General features: G+C 44.1%; 2 protein-coding genes and 3 long non-coding RNA genes across 5 annotated transcripts; all 5 read left to right on the top strand.

The window, feature by feature from the left end:
• The first annotated feature begins 1573 nt into the window (after positions 1-1573).
• On the top strand, positions 1574-9119 carry LOC117763147. Its single transcript, XM_034588070.1, has 6 exons — positions 1574-1668; positions 1761-1819; positions 1888-1946; positions 2027-2038; positions 8337-9029; positions 9106-9119. The coding sequence occupies exons 2-6, from the start codon at positions 1815-1817 to the stop codon at positions 9117-9119; spliced, it is 783 nt and encodes a 260-aa protein (XP_034443961.1). The 5' UTR covers positions 1574-1668; positions 1761-1814.
• Positions 7787-8183, top strand: LOC117762733. The gene is made up of 3 exons (XR_004614055.1): positions 7787-7937; positions 8029-8087; positions 8156-8183. It is a non-coding gene; the product is annotated as an uncharacterized LOC117762733 (long non-coding RNA).
• A 2232-nt stretch (positions 9120-11351) lies between the features above and the next one.
• Positions 11352-11784, top strand: LOC117762728. Its single transcript, XR_004614053.1, has 3 exons — positions 11352-11507; positions 11599-11657; positions 11726-11784. It is a non-coding gene; the product is annotated as an uncharacterized LOC117762728 (long non-coding RNA).
• A 3214-nt stretch (positions 11785-14998) lies between these two features.
• LOC117763146 lies at positions 14999-16257 on the top strand. Its single transcript, XM_034588068.1, has 5 exons — positions 14999-15077; positions 15169-15227; positions 15290-15348; positions 15442-16167; positions 16244-16257. Exons 2-5 carry the CDS (start codon positions 15223-15225, stop codon positions 16255-16257), a joined length of 804 nt encoding a protein of 267 aa, XP_034443959.1. The 5' UTR covers positions 14999-15077; positions 15169-15222.
• Positions 16258-21168: 4911 nt separating this feature from the next.
• On the top strand, positions 21169-21597 carry LOC117762724. Its single transcript, XR_004614050.1, has 3 exons — positions 21169-21319; positions 21411-21469; positions 21538-21597. It is a non-coding gene; the product is annotated as an uncharacterized LOC117762724 (long non-coding RNA).
• Positions 21598-22693: the final 1096 nt, after the last annotated feature.

The raw sequence follows: 22693 nt of genomic DNA, 5'->3' as shown, positions 1-22693 counted from the left end.
TATTAAAGTGATGAGATATAAAACTACCTGCTCCTCAGATTATTAAAGTGACGAGATATAAAACTACCTGCTCCTCAGATTATTAAAGTGACAAGATATAAAACTACCTGCTCCTCAGATTATTAAAGTGACAAGATATAAAACTACCTGCACCTCAGATTATTAAAGTGACGAGATATAAAACTACCTGCTCCTCAGATTATTAAAGTGACGAGATATAAAACTACCTGCTCCTCAGATTATTAAAGTGACAAGATATAAAACTACCTGCTCCTCAGATTATTAAAGTGACGAGATATAAAACTACCTGCACCTCAGATTATCCTCTAGTTTCCTTCACCAGGCTCCATGGAAGTTGGTGAAGTGAGGCCAGAAACATCTTCTCTGCTTAAACACACAAGTTGCATATGTTCAATAATGAAGCCTCATGTTGAAGCGTTTCTCTAAATCGAGTCAATGTGCTGGGAGCGGATGGACTGGTTTGAGAAAGGACCCTGGTTACACCACCTTAACTGACATAACTCCCCAAATTAATTCTATTAAGAACAATTGTTTTTCATCACTTTTAAATTATTGTAATAATGAAGGTTTCAGTTACACTTGTATTTGCTGTCAAATACTCAAATCTATTAAATGTAAGTCAGTGATTTTTAAATTTAAAGCTTTTAATTTCATCTGAGCCGTGGACTGAATGTGCAGGAGAACAGGAGTAATGACAAATAAACAAATATTCACATAAAGGTAATGTGCTGATAAAGTGAAGGTCAGCAGCAACGTAGGGCTGACTGGGAGACTGGGAAGACTGGGAGACTGGGAAGACTCCTGGATTATAATGTCCAATCCCTTATTTGTTTATATTTCCTTTTCTTTTAAATGTAATTTGAACGTCTTCTTATGTTTCTTAAAATCTGTTCTCTTCTTATTTGAATAACATTAAATACAAAGTTTGATCTATATTTTATGTAAAGTACTTTTGCGAGCTGCATTTCTTGTATGAAAGGTGCAATAAAAATAAAGTTTATTATTATTAATATCATCCCAGGAGGATATTATTCCATACGAGACAGGAAACACTTATTGTACAATAAAAATGTATTTACACAGGTAGCGTTCACCCATGACAGGTCGCCAGCCCGTCACTAACTTCAGTCTATGTATCGTCGGATTCAAATCCATGACCCTCCTTGCTGTGAGGCTGACCACTGTACCACCGTGCCGCCTTGCAATGTGGTGCCTGAAATCAAAAGTTGGATGAAATCACTAACAAACTCTATAGAAAAGGAGCAGGTGAGTTTATGTTCTGTTTCCTCCAGTTTATTCCTGAAGCACAGAACAAACATCCGTACGAAGGTGAATTTAATGATAGACATCTTGGTGTGAGCCAAAGAGTCATAGCATGAAGTCATCAGTTCATAAATGTCCTTTAACACAGCTGATGATGATTTCAATCTGTGGGTTCTGTGTTGACGACTCGAGTATCAGCTCCTCTGCAGACGAGCCCCATGTTTCCTCTGTAACGAGCTTAACGAGTCGCTCCCTGGTGTTTACAGCTGTTACCACTGAGCGATCAGTCCCTGCTGCACTGCTGACCATATAAAAGCAGCTCTGACCTCATGAGGATGATGCTCCAGACACGGTCCTGTTTAGAAGCTGCTCACTGGACACCAGGTATCAAAAAGGTTTTCTACTACTTCTGATATGTGTTGTTATGGCTGCCACATCACTGATGGCTGAAACGTTCCCATGTTATGTCTGTGCAGGGTCTTTGGCAGAATCCAGCTTGTAACAGTGTCCTGAATTTACTCAGCAGCAGAATGAAGTAAGTTAAATACTCTCTAAAAATATTATGTTAGAAACATGTGATCTAAAACTAAAATGTTTCTACAGGGTGATCTGGATTTCCTTTCTTCTCATTGGACACGTTATCTGTGGACCTGTGAGAATGGGTAAGAACCTTTTTTAGTCAATATTAAGCAACTCTAATCTGCTTTAAACTAGATTCTCGACAAATCTCGTTTCTGCTCAGGCCCTAGATCAGGTAATGCTGACCTGAGATCAGGTAATGCTGACCCAAGATTCAGGCAGCTGCCGCGTTCTGGGTACTGGTACGGTGGCGTTGGGGGGAATTCTGGCAGTGACGGCAGCTCCCCTCTACCAAGTCAACTCAACCCAAGCTACGCCAGAGAAGTTCCTGCTCAAGATGCTGGCAGTTTCAGTGGCAGGCAAGATTTCTACAGCACCACCACCAAGACGGATGAGCTTGATGATGGTAATCAAGGAGATGTCAGCGGCCCTGAGTATAGTCAATATGGAGGTTCTGAAGCATATACTCCAGGTAACTATTATGGTGGTGAACCTGCAGGAAGTGAGTCTTATGCAGCCTATGAGTATGACCCTGCTGCTTCAGCTGACAACGATGGCAGGTCCGACGGTCAATATCCAGAACGCCAGCCTGTCGAGACTCGAGATGACGACTCCATCGCTGACGCTGAAGCTGAAGCTGATGCTCTGGTCAACCAAGACTCTAATGCTGCCGTCGAAGCTGCTAGGAACCCTGAGCCATTCTTCAGCGACGTGTCGGATCTGGAGCCAGTTTACTCCTTCAGCTCTCGTTCTAAATACAAACGAGGAAGAGCCGTGTTCTCTCAAAGCCGTTACACCCCAGGAGAGCCTGCTGCTCTTCCTCCATTGCCCATGAGCAGAGTCCCTAGACTGTCTGTGCAGAGCCGCCCTGCTGACCCTCCAGCCAAAGGTGGGGTGTAAATATTCTGTTCCGACGCCTCTTGATCTGTCTATGCAGTCTCTTAACTTTTGTCTTTACCTTCCAGTTGTCCAGGGTTGACCGTCTCACTGCTGCCAACCTGATATCAATAAAGTGACTTTAAAAACAGATGTCTTGAACATTATTCTGTCTTCATTTTTAAAGTTGGGTTCCATGGTGGACATGTTGTGGATCCTGCCTCAGAAGATGCTAGTTTGTTTTGGGTTTAAGGTATTGTGATGGAAATTCCTCTTGAGATATGAAATTCTCAGACTGGAGTTGCTTTTGAGTCTTTATAATAAACTCTGCAGAGGTTACACAACAAGCACGGGTGCTCAAAATGGAACTGGCTGCAAGTTCACAAAAGCCAGAACTTATACAAAGAGGCGTTTCATAAAACATAATATGAAGAAAGACATGAGATCATCTGTGTCTGTCCGTCCGCTGTAGCAGTTGGAAGAATAACATCACCAAATAAGGGCATGCACCCTGTTGATCAAGGTCATAGCAGTGAGACACCGCCAAATAAGGGTTCCATCCTGTCAGGTAGACAGTATCACAGCAGTGAGACACCTGGTCAGGGGGATTTCCACTCCACTTCCCCCTTTGATCATCAATAAAAATATGTAAAATAATCAAGAAACATAATCATAAGATATCGACGAGTCTTCAACCCACGCACTTTGCATACGTACAGGGTCACATCCACCGTGGAGAGGTTCCAGAACATCGATGCATGGCAGGGAGGTGCAATAGGTAGCAGCTGCTGTTTTTGTGGCAAGAATAAAGTTCTTTGCCTGTAATTGAGCAAGCATTTAAAATGAAAATTGAGTATCGTCAGAACAATCATCTGTGCTGTCAGTGTCCAGGTAGGGAGGGATGGGGAATAAGTTACGGATCAAGGGGACCTGAATCACTACTCTTGTGTCTAGTCAAATTTGCATGTGCTGGATGGTTCTGAGAGGACACTGTAGGAAAAGAGGAGTTTGTTAGATCATCAGAGACTTTTACAGGAGTGTGTCTGGACAAAATAATGGGCAAAACAATAATCAAGGAAATCATGGATAACACGCATATTGAGCCTCTGAGGCCACACAACCCTGGATGTCGAAATGGATACCATGGCCGTGGCCTGTCCGTCGTCTCAGTTGTCAGGCAGATTTCTTCTGTGTTGTGGCAGAACGCTCGTGTGGTTAATCATACAACACTCTCGGTGCTTCTCAACCTGTGGAAGTATCAGTGTGTGTGCTTTGAGTTGAAGGCATCAGCTGGTCAGATGGAGCTGGTACTCGTTTGCAGTGGCTGGCGTGGATCCAGGTGGCTCTTTCAGCAACTTTCACTGCTGTGTGGGTTGTGAGCAGTACCTGGTAGGGCCCTTGCCACCTGCGTGAGCGCCAGTTCTTTCTCCGGAAGTCTTTGACCACCACGAAGTCGCCTGGCTGGAGGTTGTGAAGCAGTTCAGTAGCTGGATGAGGAAGGGAGAATGCCACCTGTTTCCTGATGTCTGAAAGAGAAGAAGTCAGGTTAGAGAAATAGGACAACATATCATGATCACACAAGTCTGTGGATGGAAGCGGAGAAGACGCAGGATCCACACCAATGTGGGGTTCGTTTTCTCATCATGTACATCAGCACCAGAGGCAGGACTTTTGTCCATGCGAGACCTGTGCCTTCACAGCACTTTGCAAGTTTAGTTTTGAGTGTGCCGTTCTCTCGTTCCACAGTTGCACCACTGGCTGGATGATGTGCACAGTGTCTGCCGTTGTCACTGGAAATTCTGCTAGGAATTCCCCATCGTGGAATAATGTCTCTTAACAATGCAAAATGGCAGACGGAAGATCTGTGATGAGACCGTGGTGTGCGATCTTTTTACCAGAAGATGTGAGGAAGTTTCTGTGTTGCCAAAGGGTGCCAAAATCATGAGTTACACCGAACGCATATCTGGAGTCAGTGTAGACTGTGAGTGTTTTACCAGTAGCCAATTTGCATGCTTCCGTGAGTGCGATGAGCTCTGCTGCCTGGGCTGAGAGGTGTTGAGGAAGAGAACTCGAGAGGAGAACTTCGTTATCTGAACAAACAGAAAAACCAACACAGTTAGTACCAGAGACAGGGTCACGTGAGGCGGACCCATCGACATACAGAATCAAGTCAGAGTTAGAAAGAGGTTCGTCAGAGAGGTCAGGTCGTGGGGAACACTGGACTTGAAGTTCAGCCACACAGTTGTGTTCTTCTCCGTCATCCGGAAGCGGAAGAAGCGTGGCTGGGTTCAAAGTTGAACAGCGTTTCACTGTGATGCTGGGCATGTCAAGAAGAACAGTGTGATACCTCAACCAGCGAGCAGCAGAGAGATGTGAGTTCTTCTGTTCTGTAAGAATGAGAGACACAGCATGAGGAACAAGGAGTATCAAGTCAGACTAACCTACTATGTCAGCTTTTTCACAGGCGGCCACTGCACGCAAACAACGTGGAAGGCCAGCTGCCACCGGATCAATTTCGGCGGAGAAGTAGGCGACAGGGCGATATTTGTCACCATGAGACTGAAGGAGGACAGAAGTCATGCAGCGGTCTCTCTCATCCACAGCCTGAACAAAAGGTTTGTCAGGGTTAGGGAGAGCAAGAGTGGGAGATTGCTGCAGCGTCTTCTTCAGTGTGACAAATGCCTCGACTGCCTCTGGAGTCCAAACGACACGTTCATGAGGAGTGAGTGATTTGCCATGGTACAGAGCACCTAAAGGGGCTTCAAGAAGAGCAAAGTCAGGAATGAACGTTCTACAGAAAGAGCATGTGCCGATGAATGACGTGAGTTGTTTCTTCTTCAAGGGTTTAGGCATGTTAACAATAGCTTCTACTCTCTTATCAGACAGGGATTTGCCATCTTTGGTGACGACATGACCCAGAAACGTGACAGTTTGTTGAACAAACTAGTTTGCTGAGGCTGACTTTATGGCCCTCACGAGCCAGATGTCTCAGCAAAGCGATCGTATTTGTTTCACATTGCTCCTGTGTGGGACTGGCAATTAGTAGATCATCAACATACTGCAAGAGAGCTGAACCCGGAGTGAGGATGAGGGGTTCAAGACTGTTCCTGAGAGCCTGATTGTATAATGATGGAGACTCACAGTAGCCTTGACATAGGCGTGTGAACGTGTAGGCCTTGTTTTCAAAATTAAAAGCTAACCAGTACTGGCTGTCGCTGTGGACAGGAACACTAAAAAAAGCGTTGGATAAGTCTACAACCGAAAACCACGCTGCATTAGACGGAATTTGGGAAAGCAGCGTGTATGGGTCGGGAACAATATGCGATCGAGCAATTACAGCATCATTCACAGCCTTCAGATCCTGCACAAACCGCCACTCAGTAGTTGACCTTTGTCTCTGATCTTCTTAACTGGGAACAGTGGAGTGCGGACCGGTGAATCAGGGCAGGGGACAATTACACCAGCCTGCAAAAAGGATTCAAAAACAGGGCGTATCCCCTCCACTGCATTCTGTCTGAGTGGATATTGTTGTCGGGTTCAAATATTCAACGTAGGCTGCTGACCACTGAGTTTGCGGAAGCAGGAGCCACAGTCAGATATACACAAAAGTAATGACACAATACAAGCAGCAGGAAAACAAAAGGAAACTATGGTCATAAAATATCTAATGAGACGAGTCAAACAGTGAAAGGTGAAGGGAAGTTAACTCGTTCAGGCAAATACCAGCAGGATGCAACTAAACTTAGAACTTTACCAAGATAAAACTAAGCAGGGAAACATGTTGTATACACAAAACAATCTGTGTATTAACACTTGAATCCCAACTTGGACACAAACAGTCAGGAGAGGACAAAACTCTAGTTTCCTTCACCAGGCTCCATGGAAGTTGGTGAAGTGAGGCCAGAAACATCTTCTCTGCTTAAACACACAAGTTGCATATGTTCAATAATGAAGCCTCATGTTGAAGCGTTTCTCTAAATCGAGTCAATGTGCTGGGAGCGGATGGACTGGTTTGAGAAAGGACCCTGGTTACACCACCTTAACTGACATAACTCCCCAAATTAATTCTATTAAGAACAATTGTTTTTCATCACTTTTAAATTATTGTAATAATGAAGGTTTCAGTTACACTTGTATTTGCTGTCAAATACTCAAATGTATTAAATGTAAGTCAGTGATTTTTAAATTTAAAGCTTTTAATTTCATCTGAGCCGTGGACTGAATGTGCAGGAGAACAGGAGTAATGACAAATAAACAAATATTCACATAAAGGTAATGTGCTGATAAAGTGAAGGTCAGCAGCAACGTAGGGCTGACTGGGAGACTGGGAAGACTGGGAGACTGGGAAGACTCCTGGATTATAATGTCCAATCCCTTATTTGTTTATATTTCCTTTTCTTTTATAGTAATTTTAACGTCTTCTTATGTTTCTTAAAATCTGTTCTCTTCTTATTTGAATAACATTAAATACAAAGTTTGATCTATATTTTATGTAAAGCACTTTTGCGAGCTGCATTTCTTGTATGAAAAGTGCAATAAAAATAAAGTTTATTATTATTAATATCATCCCAGGAGGATATTATTCCATACGAGACAGGAAACACTTATTGTACAATAAAAATGTATTTAAACCGGTAGCGTTCACCCATGACAGGTCGCCAGCCCGTCACTAACTTCAGTCTATGTATCGTCGGATTCAAATCCATGACCCTCCTTGCTGTGAGGCTGACCACTGTACCACCGTGCCGCCTTGCAATGTGGTGCCTGAAATCAAAAGTTGGATGAAATCACTAACAAACTCTATAGAAAAGGAGCAGGTGAGTTTATGTTCTGTTTCCTCCAGTTTATTCCTGAAGCACAGAACAAACATCCGTACGAAGGTGAATTTAATGATAGACATCTTGGTGTGAGCCAAAGAGTCATAGCATGAAGTCATCAGTTCAGAAATGTCCTTTAACACAGCTGATGATGATTTCAATATGTGGGTTCTGTGTTGACGACTCGAGTATCAGCTCCTCTGCAGACGAGCCCCATGTTTCCTCTGTAACGAGCTTAACGAGTCGCTCCCTGGTGTTTACAGCTGTTACCACTGAGCGATCAGTCCCTGCTGCACTGCTGACCATATAAAAGCAGCTCTGACCTCATGAGGATGATGCTCCAGACACGGTCCTGTTTAGAAGCTGCTCACTGGACACCAGGTATCAAAAGGTTTTCTACTACTTCTGATATGTGTTGTTATGGCTGCCACATCACTGATGGCTGAAACGTTCCCATGTTATGTCTGTGCAGGGTCTTTGGCAGAATCCAGCTTGTAACAGTGTCCTGAATTTACTCAGCAGCAGAATGAAGTATGTTAAATACTCTCTAAAAATATTATGTTAGAAACATGTGATCTAAAACTAAAATGTTTCTACAGGGTGATCTGGATTTCCCTTCTTCTCATTGGACATGTTATCTGTGGTCCTGTGAGAATGGGTAAGAACCTTTTTTAATCAATATTACGTATTTGTGAGCAACTTAATCTGCTTTAAACTAGTTTCTCGACAAATCTCGTTTCTGCTCAGGCCCTAGATCAGGTAATGCTGACCTGAGATCAGGTAATGCTGACCCAAGATTCAGGCAGCTGCCGCGTTCTGGGTACTGGTACGGTGGCGTTGGGGGGAATTCTGGCAGTGACGGCAGCTCCCCTCTACCAAGTCAACTCAACCCAAGCTACGCCAGAGAAGTTCCTGCTCAAGATGCTGGCAGTTTCAGTGGCAGGCAAGATTTCTACAGCACCACCACCAAGACGGATGAGCTTGATGATGGTAATCAAGGAGATGTCAACGGCCCTGAGTATGGTCAATATGGAGGTTCTGAAGCATATGCTCCAGGTAACTATTATGGTGGTGAACCTGCAGGAAGTGAGTCTTATGCAGCCTATGAGTATGACCCTGCTGCTTCAGCTGACAACGATGGCAGGTCCGACGGTCAATATCCAGAACGCCAGCCTGTTGAGACTCGAGATGACGACTCCATCGCTGACGCTGAAGCTGAAGCTGATGCTCTGGTCAACCAAGACTCTGATGCTGCCGTCGAAGCTGCTAGGAACCCTGAGTCTGTCTTCAGCGACGTGTCGGATCTGGAGCCAGTTTACTCCTTCAGCTCTCGTTCTAAATACAAACGAGGAAGAGCCGTGTTCTCTCAAAGCCGTTACACCCCAGGAGAGCCTGCTGCTCTTCCTCCATTGCCCATGAGCAGAGTCCTTAGACTGTCTGTGCAGAGCCACCCTGCTGACCCTCCAGCCAAAGGTGGGGTGTAAATATTCTGTTCCGACGCCTCTTGATCTGTCTATGCAGTCTCTTAACTTTTGTCTTTACCTTCCAGTTGTCCAGGGTTGACTGTCTCACTGCTGCCAACCTGATATCAATAAAGTGACTTTAAAAACAGATGTCTTGAACATTATTCTGTCTTCATTTTTAAAGTTGGGTTCCATGGTGGACATGTTGTGGATCCTGCCTCAGAAGATGCTAGTTTGTTTTGGGTGTAAGGTATTGTGATGGAAATTCCTCTTGAGATATGAAATTCTCAGACTGGAGTTGCCTTTGAGTCTTTATAATAAACTCTGCAGAGGTTACACAACAAGCACGGGTGCTCAAAATGGAACTGGCTGCAAGTTCACAAAAGCCAGAACTTATACAAAGAGGCGTTTCATAAAACATAATATGAAGAAAGACATGAGATCATCTGTGTCTGTCCGTCCGCTGTAGCAGTTGGAAGAATAACATCACCAAATAAGGGCATGCACCTTGTTGATCAAGGTCATAGCAGTGAGACACTGCCAAATAAGGGTTCCATCCTGTCAGGTAGACAGTATCACAGCAGTGAGACACCTGGTCAGGGGGATTTCCACTACAGTGAACTTGCAAGAAAGGTTTGAGCTCTGCTGACAGGTTGATGGTTCCAGCTACCGACCGGAGCTGTGTAGAAGGACATGGAGGGGTATTGGCAGATGGAGATTAAAAGGTTCAATCAAAATGGCAGAATAAATCTTACAATTGTCAGTTGTGGTCGTAGCGACAGAACGAAGCAGGTTCAAATATTCAACGTAGGCTGCTGACCACTGAGTTTGAGGGAGCAGGAGCCACAGTCAGATATACACAAAAACATAATGAAGACCCAATACGAGCAGCAGGAAAACAAAAGGAAACTATGGTCATAAAATTTTTAATGAGACAAGTCAGAAACAGTAAAAGGTGAAGGGAAGTTAACTCTTTCAGGCGTCAGTCAGTGCAGGAAATACCAGCAGGATGCAACTAAACTTTTTTAATCTAATTTAATTACCAAGATAAAACTAAGCAGGGAAACATGTTGTATACACAAAACAATCTGTGTATTAACACTTGAATCCCAACTTGGACACAAACAGTCAGGAGAGGACAAAACTCTAGTTTCCTTCACCAGGCTCCATGGAAGTTGGTGAAGTGAGGCCAGAAACATCTTCTCTGCTTAAACACACAAGTTGCATATGTTCAATAATGAAGCCTCATGTTGAAGCGTTTCTCTAAATCGAGTCAATGTGCTGGGAGCGGATGGACTGGTTTGAGAAAGGACCCTGGTTACACCACCTTAACTGACATAACTCCCCAAATTAATTCTATTAAGAACAATTGTTTTTCATCACTTTTAAATTATTGTAATAATGAAGGTTTCAGTTACACTTGTATTTGCTGTCAAATACTCAAATCTATTAAATGTAAGTCAGTGATTTTTAAATTTAAAGCTTTTAATTTCATCTGAGCCGTGGACTGAATGTGCAGGAGAACAGGAGTAATGACAAATAAACAAATATTCACATAAAGGTAATGTGCTGATAAAGTGAAGGTCAGCAGCAACGTAGGGCTGACTGGGAGACTGGGAAGACTGGGAGACTGGGAAGACTCCTGGATTATAATGTCCAATCCCTTATTTGTTTATATTTCCTTTTCTTTTAAATGTAATTTGAACGTCTTCTTATGTTTCTTAAAATCTGTTCTCTTCTTATTTGAATAACATTAAATACAAAGTTTGATCTATATTTTATGTAAAGCACTTTTGCGAGCTGCATTTCTTGTATGAAAGGTGCAATAAAAATAAAGTTTATTATTATTAATATCATCCCAGGAGGATATTATTCCATACGAGACAGGAAACACTTATTGTACAATAAAAATGTATTTACACAGGTAGCGTTCACCCATGACAGGTCGCCAGCCCGTCACTAACTTCAGTCTATGTATCGTCGGATTCAAATCCATGACCCTCCTTGCTGTGAGGCTGACCACTGTACCACCGTGCCGCCTTGCAATGTGGTGCCTGAAATCAAAAGTTGGATGAAATCACTAACAAACTCTATAGAAAAGGAGCAGGTGAGTTTATGTTCTGTTTCCTCCAGTTTATTCCTGAAGCACAGAACAAACATCCGTACGAAGGTGAATTTAATGACAGACATCTTGGTGTGAGCCAAAGAGTCATAGCATGAAGTCATCAGTTCAGAAATGTCCTTTAACACAGCTGATGACGATTTCAATCTGTGGGTTCTGTGTTGACGACTCGAGTATCAGCTCCTCTGCAGACGAGCCCCATGTTTCCTCTGTAACGAGCTTAACGAGTCGCTCCCTGGTGTTTACAGCTGTTACCACTGAGCGATCAGTCCCTGCTGCACTGCTGACCATATAAAAGCAGCTCTGACCTCATGAGGATGATGCTCCAGACACGGTCCTGTTTAGAAGCTGCTCACTGGACACCAGGTATCAAAAGGTTTTCTACTACTTCTGATATGTGTTGTTATGGCTGCCACATCACTGATGGCTGAAACGTTCCCATGTTATGTCTGTGCAGGGTCTTTGGCAGAATCCAGCTTGTAACAGTGTCCTGAATTTACTCAGCAGCAGAATGAAGTATGTTAAATACTCTCTAAAAATATTATGTTAGAAACATGTGATCTAAAACTAAAATGTTTCTACAGGGTGATCTGGATTTCCCTTCTTCTCATTGGACATGTTATCTGTGGTCCTGTGAGAATGGGTAAGAACCTTTTTTAATCAATATTACGTATTTGTGAGCAACTTAATCTGCTTTAAACTAGTTTCTCGACAAATCTCGTTTCTGCTCAGGCCCTAGATCAGGTAATGCTGACCTGAGATCAGGTAATGCTGACCCAAGATTCAGGCAGCTGCCGCGTTCTGGGTACTGGTACGGTGGCGTTGGGGGGAATTCTGGCAGTGACGGCAGCTCCCCTCTACCAAGTCAACTCAACCCAAGCTACGCCAGAGAAGTTCCTGCTCAAGATGCTGGCAGTTTCAGTGGCAGGCAAGATTTCTACAGCACCACCACCAAGACGGATGAGCTTGATGATGGTAATCAAGGAGATGTCAACGGCCCTGAGTATGGTCAATATGGAGGTTCTGAAGCATATGCTCCAGGTAACTATTATGGTGGTGAACCTGCAGGAAGTGAGTCTTATGCAGCCTATGAGTATGACCCTGCTGCTTCAGCTGACAACGATGGCAGGTCCGACGGTCAATATCCAGAACGCCAGCCTGTTGAGACTCGAGATGACGACTCCATCGCTGACGCTGAAGCTGAAGCTGATGCTCTGGTCAACCAAGACTCTGATGCTGCCGTCGAAGCTGCTAGGAACCCTGAGTCTGTCTTCAGCGACGTGTCGGATCTGGAGCCAGTTTACTCCTTCAGCTCTCGTTCTAAATACAAACGAGGAAGAGCCGTGTTCTCTCAAAGCCGTTACACCCCAGGAGAGCCTGCTGCTCTTCCTCCATTGCCCATGAGCAGAGTCCTTAGACTGTCTGTGCAGAGCCACCCTGCTGACCCTCCAGCCAAAGGTGGGGTGTAAATATTCTGTTCCGACGCCTCTTGATCTGTCTATGCAGTCTCTTAACTTTTGTCTCTACCTTCCAGTTGTCCAGGGTTGACCGTCTCACTGCTGCCAACCTGATATCAATAAAGTGACTTTAAAAACAGATGTCTTGAACATTATTCTGTCTTCATTTTTAAAGTTGGGTTCCATGGTGGACATGTTGTGGATCCTGCCTCAGAAGATGCTAGTTTGTTTTGGGTGTAAGGTATTGTGATGGAAATTCCTCTTGAGATATGAAATTCTCAGACTGGAGTTGCCTTTGAGTCTTTATAATAAACTCTGCAGAGGTTACACAACAAGCACGGGTGCTCAAAATGGAACTGGCTGCAAGTTCACAAAAGCCAGAACTTATACAAAGAGGCGTTTCATAAAACATAATATGAAGAAAGACATGAGATCATCTGTGTCTGTCCGTCCGCTGTAGCAGTTGGAAGAATAACATCACCAAATAAGGGCATGCACCTTGTTGATCAAGGTCATAGCAGTGAGACACTGCCAAATAAGGGTTCCATCCTGTCAGGTAGACAGTATCACAGCAGTGAGACACCTGGTCAGGGGGATTTCCACTACAGTGAACTTGCAAGAATGGTTTGAGCTCTGCTGACAGGTTGATGGTTCCAGCTACCGACCGGAGCTGTGTAGAAGGACATGGAGGGGTATTGGCAGATGGAGATTAAAAGGTTCAATCAAAATGGCAGAATAAATCTTACAATTGTCAGTTGTGGTCGTAGCGACAGAACGAAGCAGGTTCAAATATTCAACGTAGGCTGCTGACCACTGAGTTTGAGGGAGCAGGAGCCACAGTCAGATATACACAAAAACATAATGAAGACCCAATACGAGCAGCAGGAAAACAAAAGGAAACTATGGTCATAAAATTTTTAATGAGACAAGTCAGAAACAGTAAAAGGTGAAGGGAAGTTAACTCTTTCAGGCGTCAGTCAGTGCAGGAAATACCAGCAGGATGCAACTAAACTTTTTTAATCTAATTTAATTACCAAGATAAAACTAAGCAGGGAAACATGTTGTATACACAAAACAATCTGTGTATTAACACTTGAATCCCAACTTGGACACAAACAGTCAGGAGAGGACAAAACTCTAGTTTCCTTCACCAGGCTCCATGGAAGTTGGTGAAGTGAGGCCAGAAACATCTTCTCTGCTTAAACACACAAGTTGCATATGTTCAATAATGAAGCCTCATGTTGAAGCGTTTCTCTAAATCGAGTCAATGTGCTGGGAGCGGATGGACTGGTTTGAGAAAGGACCCTGGTTACACCACCTTAACTGACATAACTCCCCAAATTAATTCTATTAAGAACAATTGTTTTTCATCACTTTTAAATTATTGTAATAATGAAGGTTTCAGTTACACTTGTATTTGCTGTCAAATACTCAAATCTATTAAATGTAAGTCAGTGATTTTTAAATTTAAAGCTTTTAATTTCATCTGAGCCGTGGACTGAATGTGCAGGAGAACAGGAGTAATGACAAATAAACAAATATTCACATAAAGGTAATGTGCTGATAAAGTGAAGGTCAGCAGCAACGTAGGGCTGACTGGGAGACTGGGAAGACTGGGAGACTGGGAAGACTCCTGGATTATAATGTCCAATCCCTTATTTGTTTATATTTCCTTTTCTTTTAAATGTAATTTGAACGTCTTCTTATGTTTCTTAAAATCTGTTCTCTTCTTATTTGAATAACATTAAATACAAAGTTTGATCTATATTTTATGTAAAGCACTTTTGCGAGCTGCATTTCTTGTATGAAAGGTGCAATAAAAATAAAGTTTATTATTATTAATATCATCCCAGGAGGATATTATTCCATACGAGACAGGAAACACTTATTGTACAATAAAAATGTATTTACACAGGTAGCGTTCACCCATGACAGGTCGCCAGCCCGTCACTAACTTCAGTCTATGTATCGTCGGATTCAAATCCATGACCCTCCTTGCTGTGAGGCTGACCACTGTACCACCGTGCCGCCTTGCAATGTGGTGCCTGAAATCAAAAGTTGGATGAAATCACTAACAAACTCTATAGAAAAGGAGCAGGTGAGTTTATGTTCTGTTTCCTCCAGTTTATTCCTGAAGCACAGAACAAACATCCGTACGAAGGTGAATTTAATGACAGACATCTTGGTGTGAGCCAAAGAGTCATAGCATGAAGTCATCAGTTCAGAAATGTCCTTTAACACAGCTGATGACGATTTCAATCTGTGGGTTCTGTGTTGACGACTCGAGTATCAGCTCCTCTGCAGACGAGCCCCATGTTTCCTCTGTAACGAGCTTAACGAGTCGCTCCCTGGTGTTTACAGCTGTTACCACTGAGCGATCAGTCCCTGCTGCACTGCTGACCATATAAAAGCAGCTCTGACCTCATGAGGATGATGCTCCAGACACGGTCCTGTTTAGAAGCTGCTCACTGGACACCAGGTATCAAAAGGTTTTCTACTACTTCTGATATGTGTTGTTATGGCTGCCACATCACTGATGGCTGAAACGTTCCCATGTTATGTCTGTGCAGGGTCTTTGGCAGAATCCAGCTTGTAACAGTGTCCTGAATTTACTCAGCAGCAGAATGAAGTAAGTTAAATACTCTCTAAATATATTATGTTAGAAACATGTGATCTAAAATGTTTCTACAGGGTGATCTGGATTTCCCTTCTTCTCATTGGACACGTTATCTGTGGACCTGTGAGAATGGGTAAGAACCTTTTTTTTTAATCAATATTACGTATTTGTGAGCAACTTTAATCTGCTTTAAACTAAATTTTTGGCAAATCTCGTTTCTGCTCAGGCCCTAGATCAGGTAATGCTGACCTGAGATCAGGTAATGCTGACCCAAGATTCAGGCAGCTGCCGCGTTCTGGGTACTGGTACGGTGGCGTTGGGGGGAATTCTGGCAGTGACGGCAGCTCCCCTCTACCAAGTCAACTCAACCCAAGCTACGCCAGAGAAGTTCCTGCTCAAGATGCTGGCAGTTTCAGTGGCAGGCAAGATTTCTACAGCACCACCACCAAGACGGATGAGCTTGATGATGGTAATCAAGGAGATGTCAGCGGCCCTGAGTATAGTCAATATGGAGGTTTTGAAGCATATGCTCCAGGTAACTATTATGGTGGTGAACCTGCAGGAAGTGAGTCTTATGCAGCCTATGAGTATGACCCTGCTGCTTCAGCTGACAACGATGGCAGGTCCGACGGTGAATATCCACAACGCCAGCCTGTCGAGACTCGAGATGACGACTCCATCGCTGACGCTGAAGCTGAAGCTGATGCTCTGGTCAACCACTACTCTGATGCTGCCGTCGAAGCTGCTAGGAACCCTGAGTCTGTCTTCAGCGACGTGTCGGATCTGGAGCCAGTTTACTCCTTCAGCTCTCGTTCTAAATACGAACGAGGAAGAGCCGTGTTCTCTCAAAGCCGTTACACCCCAGGAGAGCCTGCTGCTCTTCCTCCATTGCCCATGAGCAGAGTCCTTAGACTGTCTGTGCAGAGCCACCCTGCTGACCCGCCAGGCAAAGGTGGGGTGTAAATATTCTGTTCCGACGCCTCTTGATCTGTCTATGCAGTCTCTTAACTTTTGTCTCTACCTTCCAGTTGTCAAGGGTTGACCGTCTCACTGCTGCCAACCTGATATCAATAAAGTGACTTTAAAAACAGATGTCTTGAACATTATTCTGTCTTCATTTTTAAAGTTGGGTTCCATGGTGGACATGTTGTGGATCCTGCCTCAGAAGATGCTAGTTTGTTTTGGGTGTAAGGTAGTGTGATGGAAATTCATCTTGAGATATGAAATTCTCAGACTGGAGTTGCCTTTGAGTCTTTATAATAAACTCTGCAGAGGTTACACAACAAGCACGGGTGCTCAAAATGGAACTGGCTGCAAGTTCACAAAAGCCAGAACTTATACAAAGAGGCGTTTCATAAAACATAATATGAAGAAAGACATGAGATCATCTGTGTCTGTCCGTCCGCTGTAGCAGTTGGAAGAATAACATCACCAAATAAGGGCATGCACCCTGTTGATCAAGGTCATAGCAGTGAGACACCGCCAAATAAGGGTTCCATCCTGTCAGGTAGACAGTGAGACACCTGGTCAGGGGGATTTCCACTACACTTCCCCCTTTGATCATCAATAAAAATATGTAAAATAATCAAGAAACATAATCATAGGATATCGACGAGTCTTCAACCCACGCACTTTGCATACGTACAGGGTCACATCCACCATGGAGAGGTTCCAGAACATCGATGCATGGCAGGGAGGTGCAACAGGTAGCAGCTGCTGTTTTTGTGGCAAGAATAAAGTTCTTTGCCTGTAATTGAGCAAGCATTTAAAATGAAAATTGAGTATCGTCAGAACAATCATCTGTGCTGTCAGTGTCCAGGTAGGGAGGGATGGGGAATAAGTTACGGATCAAGGGGACCTGAATCACTACTCTTGTGTTTAGTCAAATTTGCATGTGCTGGATGGTTCTGAGAGGACACTGTAGGAAAAGAGGAGTTTGTTAGATCATCAGAGACTTTTACAGGAGTGTGTCTAGACAAAATAATGGGCAAAACAATAATCAAGGAAATCATGGATAACACGCATATTGAGCCTCTGAGGCCACACAACCCTGGATGTCGAAATGGATGCCATGGCCGTGGCCTGTCCGTCGTCTCAGTTGTCAGGCAGATTTCTTCTGTGTTGTGGCAGAACGCTCGTGTGGTTAATCATACAACACTCTCGGTGCTTCTCAACCTGTGGAAGTATCAGTGTGTGTGCTTTGAGTTGAAGGCGTCAGCTGGTCAGATGGAGCTGGTACTCGTTTGCAGTGGCTGGCGTGGATCCAGGTGGCTCTTTCAGCAACTTTCACTGCTGTGTGGGTTGTGAGCAGTACCTGGTAGGGCCCTTGCCACCTGCGTGAGCGCCAGTTCTTTCTCCGGAAGTCTTTGACCACCACGAAGTCGCCTGGCTGGAGGTTGTGAAGCAGTTCAGTAGCTGGATGAGGAAGGGAGAATGCCACCTGTTTCCTGATGTCTGAAAGAGAAGAAGTCAGGTTAGAGAAATAGGACAACATATCATGATCACACAAGTCTGTGGATGGAAGCGGAGAAGACGCAGGATCCACACCAATGTGGGGTTCGTTTTCTCATCATGTACATCAGCACCAGAGGCAGGACTTTTGTCCATGCAAGACCTGTGCCTTCACAGCACTTTGCAAGTTTAGTTTTGAGTGTGCCGTTCTCTCGTTCCACAGTTGCACCACTGGCTGGATGATGTGCACAGTGTCTGCCGTTGTCACTGGAAATTCTGCTAGGAATTCCCCATCGTGGAATAATGTCTCTTAACAATGCAAAATGGCAGACGGAAGATCTGTGATGAGACCGTGGTGTGCGATCTTTTTACCAGAAGATGTGAGGAAGTTTCTGTGTTGCCAAAGGGTGCCAAAATCATGAGTTACACCGAACGCATATCTGGAGTCAGTGTAGACTGTGAGTGTTTTACCAGTAGCCAATTTGCATGCTTCCGTGAGTGCGATGAGCTCTGCTGCCTGGGCTGAGAGGTGTTGAGGAAGAGAACTCGAGAGGAGAACTTCGTTATCTGAACAAACAGAAAAACCAACACAGTTAGTACCAGAGACAGGGTCACGTGAGGCAGACCCATCGACATACAGAATCAAGTCAGAGTTAGAAAGAGGTTCGTCAGAGAGGTCAGGTCGTGGGGAACACTGGACTTGAAGTTCAGCCACACAGTTGTGTTCTTCCCCGTCATCCTGAAGCGGAAGAAGCGTGGCTGGGCATGTCAAGAAGAACAGTGTGACACCGCAACCAGCGAGCAGCAGAGAGATGTGAGGTCTTCTGTTCTGTAAGAATGAGAGACACAGCATGAGGAACAAGGAGTGTCAAGTCAGACTAACCTACTATGTCTCGTGAGGCAAGGACAGCTTTTTCACAGGCGGCCACTGCACGCAAACAACGTGGAAGGCCAGCTGCCACCGGATCAATTTCGGCGGAGAAGTAGGCGACAGGGCGATATTTGTCACCATGAGACTGAAGGAGGACAGAAGTCATGCAGCGGTCTCTCTCCACAGCCTGAACAAAAGGTTTGTCAGGGTTAGGGAGAGCAAGAGTGGGAGATTGCTGCAGCGTCTTCTTCAGTGTGACAAATGCCTCGACTGCCTCTGGAGTCCAAACGACATGTTCGTGAGGAGTGAGTGATTTGCCATGGTACAGAGCACCTAAAGGGGCTTCAAGAAGAGCAAAGTCAGGAATGAACGTTCTACAGAAAGAGCATGTGCCGATGAATGACGTGAGTTGTTTCTTCTTCAAGGGTTTAGGCATGTTAACAATAGCTTCTACTCTCTTATCAGACAGGGATTTGCCATCTTTGGTGACGACATGACCCAGAAACGTGACAGTTTGTTGAACAAACTAGTTTGCTGAGGCTGACTTTATGGCCCTCACGAGCCAGATGTCTCAGCAAAGCGATCGTATTTGTTTCACATTGCTCCTGTGTGGGACTGGCAATTAGTAGATCATCAACATACTGCAAGAGAGCTGAACCCGGAGTGAGGATGAGGGGTTCAAGACTGTTCCTGAGAGCCTGATTGTATAATGATGGAGACTCACAGTAGCCTTGACACAGGCGTGTGAACGTGTAGGCCTTGTTTTCAAAATTAAAAGCTAACCAGTACTGGCTGTCGCTGTGGACAGGAACACTAAAAAAAGCATTGGATAAGTCTACAACCGAAAACCACGCTGCATTAGACGGAATTTGGGAAAGCAGCGTGTATGGGTCGGGAACAATATGCGATCGAGCAATTACAGCATCATTCACAGCCTTCAGATCCTGCACAAACCGCCACTCAGTAGTTGACCTTTGTCTCTGATCTTCTTAACTGGGAACAGTGGAGTGCGGACCGGTGAATCAGGGCAGGGGACAATTACACCAGCCTGCAAAAAGGATTCAAAAACAGGGCGTATCCCCTCCACTGCATTCTGTCTGAGTGGATATTGTTGTCGGGTTCAAATATTCAACGTAGGCTGCTGACCACTGAGTTTGCGGAAGCAGGAGCCACAGTCAGATATACACAAAAGTAATGACACAATACAAGCAGCAGGAAAACAAAAGGAAACTATGGTCATAAAATATCTAATGAGACGAGTCAAACAGTGAAAGGTGAAGGGAAGTTAACTCGTTCAGGCAAATACCAGCAGGATGCAACTAAACTTAGAACTTTACCAAGATAAAACTAAGCAGGGAAACATGTTGTATACACAAAACAATCTGTGTATTAACACTTGAATCCCAACTTGGACACAAACAGTCAGGAGAGGACAAAACTCTAGTTTCCTTCACCAGGCTCCATGGAAGTTGGTGAAGTGAGGCCAGAAACATCTTCTCTGCTTAAACACACAAGTTGCATATGTTCAATAATGAAGCCTCATGTTGAAGCGTTTCTCTAAATCGAGTCAATGTGCTGGGAGCGGATGGACTGGTTTGAGAAAGGACCCTGGTTACACCACCTTAACTGACATAACTCCCCAAATTAATTCTATTAAGAACAATCGTTTTTCATCACTTTTAAATTATTGTAATAATGAAGGTTTCAGTTACACTTGTATTTGCTGTCAAATACTCAAATGTATTAAATGTAAGTCAGTGATTTTTAAATTTAAAGCTTTTAATTTCATCTGAGCCGTGGACTGAATGTGCAGGAGAACAGGAGTAATGACAAATAAACAAATATTCACATAAAGGTAATGTGCTGATAAAGTGAAGGTCAGCAGCAACGTAGGGCTGACTGGGAGACTGGGAAGACTGGGAGACTGGGAAGACTCCTGGATTATAATGTCCAATCCCTTATTTGTTTATATTTCCTTTTCTTTTAAATGTAATTTGAACGTCTTCTTATGTTTCTTAAAATCTGTTCTCTTCTTATTTGAATAACATTAAATACAAAGTTTGATCTATATTTTATGTAAAGCACTTTTGCGAGCTGCATTTCTTGTATGAAAGGTGCAATAAAAATAAAGTTTATTATTATTAATGTCATCCCAGGAGGATATTATTCCATACGAGACAGGAAACACTTATTGTACAATAAAAATGTATTTACACAGGTAGCGTTCACCCATGACAGGTCGCCAGCCCGTCACTAACTTCAGTCTATGTATCGTCGGATTCAAATCCATGACCCTCCTTGCTGTGAGGCTGACCACTGTACCACCGTGCCGCCTTGCAATGTGGTGCCTGAAATCAAAAGTTGGATGAAATCACTAACAAACTCTATAGAAAAGGAGCAGGTGAGTTTATGTTCTGTTTCCTCCAGTTTATTCCTGAAGCACAGAACAAACATCCGTACGAAGGTGAATTTAATGATAGACATCTTGGTGTGAGCCAAAGAGTCATAGCATGAAGTCATCAGTTCAGAAATGTCCTTTAACACAGCTGATGATGATTTCAATATGTGGGTTCTGTGTTGACGACTCGAGTATCAGCTCCTCTGCAGACGAGCCCCATGTTTCCTCTGTAACGAGCTTAACGAGTCGCTCCCTGGTGTTTACAGCTGTTACCACTGAGCGATCAGTCCCTGCTGCACTGCTGACCATATAAAAGCAGCTCTGACCTCATGAGGATGATGCTCCAGACACGGTCCTGTTTAGAAGCTGCTCACTGGACACCAGGTATCAAAAGGTTTTCTACTACTTCTGATATGTGTTGTTATGGCTGCCACATCACTGATGGCTGAAACGTTCCCATGTTATGTCTGTGCAGGGTCTTTGGCAGAATCCAGCTTGTAACAGTGTCCTGAATTTACTCAGCAGCAGAATGAAGTAAGTAAAATACTCTCTAAAAATATTATGTTAGAAACATGTGATCTAAAACTAAAATGTTTCTACAGGGTGATCTGGATTTCCCTTCTTCTCATTGGACATGTTATCTGTGGACCTGTGAGAATGGGTAAGAACCTTTTTTTTTTTAATCAATATTACGTATTTGTGAGCAACTTTAATCTGCTTTAAACTAGTTTCTCGACAAATCTCGTTTCTGCTCAGGCCCTAGATCAGGTAATGCTGACCTGAGATCAGGTAATGCTGACCCAAGATTCAGGCAGCTGCCGCGTTCTGGGTACTGGTACGGTGGCGTTGGGGGGAATTCTGGCAGTGACGGCAGCTCCCCTCTACCAAGTCAACTCAACCCAAGCTACGCCAGAGAAGTTCCTGCTCAAGATGCTGGCAGTTTCAGTGGCAGGCAAGATTTCTACAGCACCACCACCAAGACGGATGAGCTTGATGATGGTAATCAAGGAGATGTCAGCGGCCCTGAGTATAGTCAATATGGAGGTTTTGAAGCATATGCTCCAGGTAACTATTATGGTGGTGAACCTGCAGGAAGTGAGTCTTATGCAGCCTATGAGTATGACCCTGCTGCTTCAGCTGACAACGATGGCAGGTCCGACGGTGAATATCCAGAACGCCAGCCTGTCGAGACTCGAGATGACGACTCCATCGCTGACGCTGAAGCTGAAGCTGAAGCTCTGTTAAACCAAGACTCTGATGCTGCCATCGAAGCTGCTGGGAACCCTGAGCTAGTCTTCAGCGACGTGTCGGATCTGGAGCCAGTTTACTCCTTCAGCTCTCGTTCTAAATACGAACGAGGAAGAGCCGTGTTCTCTCAAAGCCGTTACACCCCAGGAGAGCCTGCTGCTCTTCCTCCATTGCCCATGAGCAGAGTCCCTAGACTGTCTGTGCAGAGCCGCCCTGCTGACCCTCCAGCCAAAGGTGGGGTGTAAATATTCTGTTCAGACGCCTCTTGATCTGTCTATGCAGTCTCTTAACTTTTGTCTTTACCTTCCAGTTGTCCAGGGTTGACCGTCTCACTGCTGCCAACCTGATATCAATAAAGTGACTTTAAAAACAGATGTCTTGAAGATTATTCTGTCTTCATTTTTAAAGTTGGGTTCCATGGTGGACATGTTGTGGATCCTGCCTCAGAAGATGCTAGTTTGGTGTGTGTGTGTGTGTGTATAAGGTATATTTTGGGCATTTGAGAGGATG

This window comes from Hippoglossus hippoglossus, chromosome 6 (genome assembly GCF_009819705.1).
Source record: "Hippoglossus hippoglossus isolate fHipHip1 chromosome 6, fHipHip1.pri, whole genome shotgun sequence".
Classification (NCBI taxonomy): domain Eukaryota; kingdom Metazoa; phylum Chordata; class Actinopteri; order Pleuronectiformes; family Pleuronectidae; genus Hippoglossus; species Hippoglossus hippoglossus.
The sequence above is the reverse complement of the archived record's forward strand: the minus strand, read 5'-3'. Positions and strand labels throughout refer to the sequence as shown.

Coding starts and splice junctions, on each gene's coding strand:
- LOC117763146 (XM_034588068.1), top strand. Junction 15,349..15,441: donor CTGTGGACCTGTGAGAATGG/GTAAGAACCTTT, acceptor GTTTCTGCTCAG/GCCCTAGATCAGGTAATGCT.